Here is a 6,249-nt window from a genome sequence, read left to right as displayed (position 1 = left end):
AACGCATGAGGCTTCGGTGGCTACGAGGCGAGCTTGAGGGTGCGGCATCAAGTCACAGGTACGGCGTGGATCGGAAAGGGGGAGAGGTTGCTTGTTGTTCTCCTGGAATGGGCTGAAAAGTGAAAAGGGAGACTGGGGGGGGGCGAGTTCACCGCCAAGAACGCAAATACGTATGTATGTAGTATAGATTGTTGAGAAGTTCTACAGCAGGAATCCAAGACCGTGGCGCCCTCACAAAAAGGTGGACAGACAGGGGGGTCGATAAATAAATGGGCGGTGGTAATAAGTGAACAAGGCCAACTGTCTTGAATCTGGCTAATTGCGGACAGGAGCGCGTCTACAGCTATGGCAAAGGGCGTGACGATGACGGCCGGAGGCAGAGGCGAACAAGAGGACAGTTGGCGTAGAGAAGAAACGTCATCGGCGTCTGGGGAGTGAGGAAGAGGAGCGTCACAGGGGAGCCAGAGGAAATGATCAACTTTTGGGGGGGGGGAGAAGGAGGAAATCGGCTAACGGCAGTGGTCGATGCTGTCCAGGGATCGACCAGAGAGATGGTTAGGGGGCAACAGGGGTAGCTGCAGCCCACTCTAGCCTCGGGAACGCGGTACCGTACCTACTCCTAATCTTCACCTAGGCGAACATTGTACCTACACCTGCCTTAGGTACCTCTAATGTAATCTACCTCTTCTACATACCTCCTCCCGCTATATCTACGGATAGGAGGCGCCTAACCGGAGACAGAGGAATTGCTATCTTAGGTAGGTAGACATCGAGAGACCTGAGGCCCTTAGATTAGGTGCCTCTGGGAGACAGGTAGACACGGGAAAGGGCATGGATATTGAGAAGGTGTGTGTACCTGGTGTAGTCTATACATACCTTAGGTACCACCTACAGGTAGGTACCTAGGTACCTGCCTAGAGGGAATCTACTCATAGGTACCTGAGGCGACGGAGAAGCGGCGCCCGTTCGCCCCCGCTGCTTCATTTGCAAGGCCTGTCAGTGACCTGACCTGATTCCATGCGCGTGCTGTGTTACTCGCCTCAGTGGCACAATTCAGGGCCCGGAGCACCTCGGAGCATCCCACGCGGAGTGGGCTGGGCTCGGCTGAGAGCCCTTCGCGACCCAAAACCAGAATTTGAAAATTTGAAAAGGAGGACCGTTCAACCCGGCTCGACAGCTCTGGGGCGGACAGACAGACGGACAGACGTGAACATCTGACCAGAAATCCATGCTGGCGAACATGCAAGACAGTAGCACCCTTAGAGGTAACCCACCTAGTCGATTACGGAAAGGGTGCGTGACGGCGGACGTGGCCCCCCCCTCTCCCCGCAAGGTTCACGCCGACTATCTTCCGACTGTTCGGCGCTATACGTACACGCATCCGATGTACACCATTGCGATGTTTTACGTACCCGAGGCAGGTTAGCTGAGGGAGCTGAGGCTGCTCTTCGTCGGAGCGTGGCCGCCTGGCGCTTCGCAGCCGAAAGGATCCAATGTAGGTACGAGGGAATCGGCGCTGGGTTAGGGGATGGAAATGGGGGGCGGGTTCTACCTTGCATTAATATGAGGTACCTCACTTGGTTCGTCACATGTCACGAGATCACTTGCCCTCTCAGTGCATGTACATATTATTGTACATTAGGAAATCACCCAACGGTGGCATGTGAAAACCGAGTCGAGCAAGTATCTTAGGTACCTCATCACAACCACCAACACAACCAGTCTGTCTACTTGTATCTACTCAGGAATCAATCAATCAATCAATCAATCATTTGTTGAACCCAAAACGTAGGTGTATATATATATGCTTCCTAGGTAGGGAGGTAAGGTAATAATATACACACAAAAACATGTTCGCCTGGCCAATTCTACAAGACCCAGGTTGTCCCCCAGCAAGCGCACAGGTACGGAGGCATTCCACTACATGCTACCACTATTATATCCTCCTCTTGTTGCCCGCCCATGTAGGAATTACGAGAAATATCCTTATCCCCCTGTACCCATTCATTTTCCCTTGTAAATTACGTCCGCATTTCCCCTATAACGCCTATGTTAGGTTTCATCAGGTTTACCTAGGTTAGGTTTGCCTATGTAATTATGACCTCAGTCCCGGTACCGAAACCTCGCTCCGAGGGTACCCAGTCCAGAGCCGCCATCGTACACATCACATCCTCTCGTGGTTGTCGTCGTCGCCCCGAAGCACGCCTCGAGTGATCACCCGGACCAGCGCGCGAGACCAGTCTGCTATCTTAGCCGCCCAGCCGTCCAGCACGTCGCTGAAGAACATGAGCAGCCGGCTGAAGAAGAACAGGCTCACAAACGAGACGCTGGCTATCACCGCGAACGCGTACCAGTACGTCTTGGCCGTCCAGTATAGGTACAGGTCCTCGATCTGCACCGAGAAGTAGCTCGTCATGAAGCTGATCGGCAGGAAGAAAACGCTAAGCTTGGCCAGCAACGTCGCGCTCCTCGTCAGCCGAGCCGTTGCCTGCGAGTCTTTCTGTTGGGTCAGGTTGAAGTACTACCGACCCTCTCGTCAGCTATGCCTGCTCCACCGTTGCGCCGAGCCAGCAGGAGAGCTTTCCCTTACCGTGGTTGACAATGCAGCTATCTCTTCCAGGAACCCTTCGATCGTGTTCAGCATCAGGAACTGAAGCCGGTCTCCCAGCCTCTCGAAACGACTCAGCGCCGAATTGGTCAACGAGAACCTGCGACTCCCGTCGAGCTGGCCGCCTGGCTGCACGTCCACCTTCCCCACCGTCATGATCTTGCGGATGAGATTCCTGTAGTTCTCGAACAGGTGCTTGAGTTCTCGGAGGTCTTTGCTCAAATAATGCAACGTCGGGATGATATCCGAGCTCTTAGACGTCTTATTCCGGCGCTGTAATAACTTAGCAACACTTATATACGACAGCCCAAGCGAGCAACTTACCGTATTCTCTAGGACCTCGTGGGTCTGTAAGAGAACGCATTAGCGACCCCTCTCTAGCGCTGACGGCCTGCCCGTCGGCCTACCTACCGCATTCTCTAATTCCCGTTCGGCGGTCTTGAGGGGACCGGCCGCGACATAATCCTCGAACAAGTAGTAGAAGAGGTTGCTCGTCCCTTCGTCGGCCAGGCTGCCTAGTTCGCTGTTCGTGAAGAGCGACATTCCCGATTGTTGTCGGCTTAGGTCCTGCCGGTGGAGCGGCAACTTGCGCAGTGATTCCCGCACCGAGATTTGGGCGAGTGGGTTCTCTTTATACAGATCGAACCCGACTCGCGACAGCTGCAGGAGGACGTCGAGCGTGTGCGACCGCATAGACCTGAGTTCGGCATCGCGCCAGCGTTGCTCATCCTCCTTCTCCGGCACCGGCTCGAACGACGGCCTCTCGTGGATCGACAGGACAGTGTCTACCCAGCGCGCATTAACGGCTGCCCGGTGGCAATACGGTAGCGACCGGGTAGGTAATACGTACGATTGTTACACAGTGCAAGCCACTGCCAATGCTTGGGCGGCATTATACTGGTGCGGTGGTGTTCGAACTCGGCCGCTGGCCGTTTATGGAGCCAATTCGCGCCGATACAGAACGCTGCTCGCTTACGTTAGCACCGGGCCGCGACGTTGGTTGCTGCACGAGGGGGGCGCGCCTTTCCGGGTCTGGTCCGTCGAGAAATAATTGACGGTATCCTTGACTTGCAGGTACAGAGCCAGGTTGTCATTGAGCTCGAGGCCGGGTCTCGAAACTCGTCCCAGGGGAAAGGTGCCGTTGGTGCCGTCCCCCCTCCCCTTCTCCGGATCCCGATGCCCACGGCGGAGCGAGATGGGCCTCCGCCTGTCTCGCTGCCGTCGCGTGTCGTCTTGCTGAGGTCTCGAGGCCGTCATCAGGCCCAGCAGCCTGGGAGAGAATCCGTACCGATCTCCGATGGCGGCTACGACGCCCTTCTGTGCGTCGGAGTCCCAAATGTTGCTAGTTGCCGGGTTAGCAAGCCGGCTCGATCCCACACTCGAGAACTATAGCGTACATCCATCGGATAGGGTAGTGCCTCTCATCCGGGTCTTGGTCAAGCAACCTCTTGACATCGTCAACGCCCAGGTCGAACGCGATCCGGGCTTTTTCGTAGCCGAACTCGACGACGAAATTCCTGCTGTTCCCATCCACTACGTGGGCCTCGGTCTGGTCGAAGACGTCGCGGAGGTCAAAATCCCGGAAGGCGACCGGGAAATGTCCCGGGCCGAGCTCCGGGCTCGCAGCCATGCTATATTACCTCAGAGGTCGGCGCCAGCTCGGGGTCGCGGGACAGTCACGGCCTCCTGTGCACAAACACATATATACGGCACGCAGGGGGGAAACGCGCGACGTTTAGCAGAGACGCGTGAGGAAATGAGAGTAGCGGCTGTAGAAGCAGTAGCGGCGACAAAACATGGTCGTAGTTGTTTGGTACGAGGGAGGGAGGAAACGGCCACGGTCGTTGGCGCGTAATTCCCTGTATTTCCAATATCTGACCATGCGATAGGAAACGCACGAAACAGACGGGACGGGTACGGGACGGGTACGGGACGCATTTCACATAAAGGGCTGCCAACCGTCAGGCTGTCAGGTTATTGCGGCACGCATGCGCAGTAACATGTGCACGCGTGTGTAGCGAGCTCGTTGCGAGGGTCACATACGACCTTGTGAAGTTGTATTGAGTGTTGTTGATCGATAATCGCACCTGTCAGGTGAGCCTGTGGTTCCCCCCATATATGCATAGGTACACACACACCTGCAGGTAGCGTATACCTGCCTGCCTACCTAGGTACCTAGGTGGGTAGGTACCTGTAGGTTACTCATATAATATTTAGGCCGGTAACTTGGTGAATTCAACGCACGGGATTGTGATTATATGCCTTATGTGCATCTGCGTAGGTGTTCATAGAGGGGTATATAAAGCATCTATATACCTACATATACATACACATACACGCACATCACCTGCCTTAGGAGCATGTGTGTGTGGCTCTCTCCGACTGGTCGGGCAAAAGCCAGGCACGGAGGCTAGGCCTACGCATAAGAGGTAGGTACCTAAGAATGTATCCACCTCCTACAAACCCTACCGAGATATTATGTACCCGCCTTGGGTAGGTACCTAGATACCTAGCCTACCTAATCTATCAGGTTTTAGGAGGTACCTACCTACGTACCTGAGGTGTCTGGGTACATAGTAAAGGGTACCTTAGAAGTACATAAGGTAGGTACCCCCAGGTAGCTTTACCATACGCATATAACAGGTAGTAACGCGATCACTACCTAAGATAGCAGTGACAGAATAGACTCAGCACGCACATTAGAGAGTATGCATGCGAACTAGACCGACACGCGCCTGCCAGAGGTGCGAGATACGTAGGGCGACTCACACAGGCCGACTTACATACAAGTCGTGAAGATCTGGGACGTCTTTCTCTTCTCTCTTCCACCCCTCCTCTCTACCTCTCTCTACCTTCATCATCTACATACTAGTACACACAAACAAATAAATTCCCTTCGTACCTACGCCAGGCGCAGAAGCGGAACACAAGGAATGAAGGAGAAAAAAAGACACCACTATACTACCACCGTGTTATAACAGGTAGCCAGTATGCAGACGTCCAGATACGCTGAGCAGGCCGAGTGCGCGGTTGAATTCGTCACGGCCGCCGAGGAAAACTGTCGCTTCTACCTCGACCACTCCCCAACGGGCCTCTCAAAGTCAACCAGCGGTCGACAACGTGCCCTGCTAACTCCATATACACCTCCACGTGCACGGCGGGGCTTGGCTAACCTCTCGCTTGATAACCGCCCCGACAGCCTTTGGACACTTTTCTCCCTGCGTCTCCCTCCGGGCACACAAGGGTCTTATCCGCTACGTCATTAATCAGGGCCGCTGCCGGACCGCGGCCCAGCGGACAGCCGATCCCATGTCAGTTACGAAATGAGCTGTGACAGCGATCGACGCCGCCCTCGTCCAGATGAGGCCTCACCTCTGTCCTTTGAGATTGCTGGAGTCTACACGATGCCGCCAGCCCGTAGCCGGAGCGTCGTCAGGACGTCGGTCAGGACGGCGACAGAACAACGCCTCGCACTCAGCGCCGTGGTTGACGCGTGAAACCGCGCCGCCATATCCTTCTACGAGCGCTGCGGTTTCGTACAGAGCACAGGAAGGCCCAGGGCGCCATTCGACCCTCTCAAGAATTCTTCGGCTGATGAGCTGTACCTGCATTCTCGACCGCAGGTCCCCTGAATGATGGGG

General features: G+C 55.1%; 1 protein-coding gene across 1 annotated transcript; it reads right to left on the bottom strand.

Moving 5' to 3' along the window:
• Window positions 1-1,747: 1,747 nt before the first annotated feature.
• On the bottom strand, window positions 1,748-4,873 carry GGS23DRAFT_557275 (uncharacterized protein). Its single transcript, XM_051515698.1, has 8 exons — window positions 4,747-4,873; window positions 4,006-4,695; window positions 3,631-3,950; window positions 3,459-3,572; window positions 3,020-3,393; window positions 2,933-2,956; window positions 2,591-2,881; window positions 1,748-2,521 (listed from the first exon to the last, which is right to left on the bottom strand). Exons 2-8 carry the CDS (start codon window positions 4,236-4,238, stop codon window positions 2,165-2,167), a joined length of 1,713 nt encoding a protein of 570 aa, XP_051373726.1. The 5' UTR covers window positions 4,239-4,695; window positions 4,747-4,873; the 3' UTR covers window positions 1,748-2,164.
• Window positions 4,874-6,249: the final 1,376 nt, after the last annotated feature.

The sequence above is a fragment of the Durotheca rogersii genome, assembly GCF_024521655.1.
Source record: "Durotheca rogersii strain YMJ 92031201 chromosome Unknown GGS23scaffold_5, whole genome shotgun sequence".
In the NCBI taxonomy this organism is placed as follows: Eukaryota; Fungi; Ascomycota; class Sordariomycetes; order Xylariales; family Xylariaceae; genus Durotheca; species Durotheca rogersii.
This window is presented reverse-complemented; position numbering and strand designations above follow the sequence as displayed.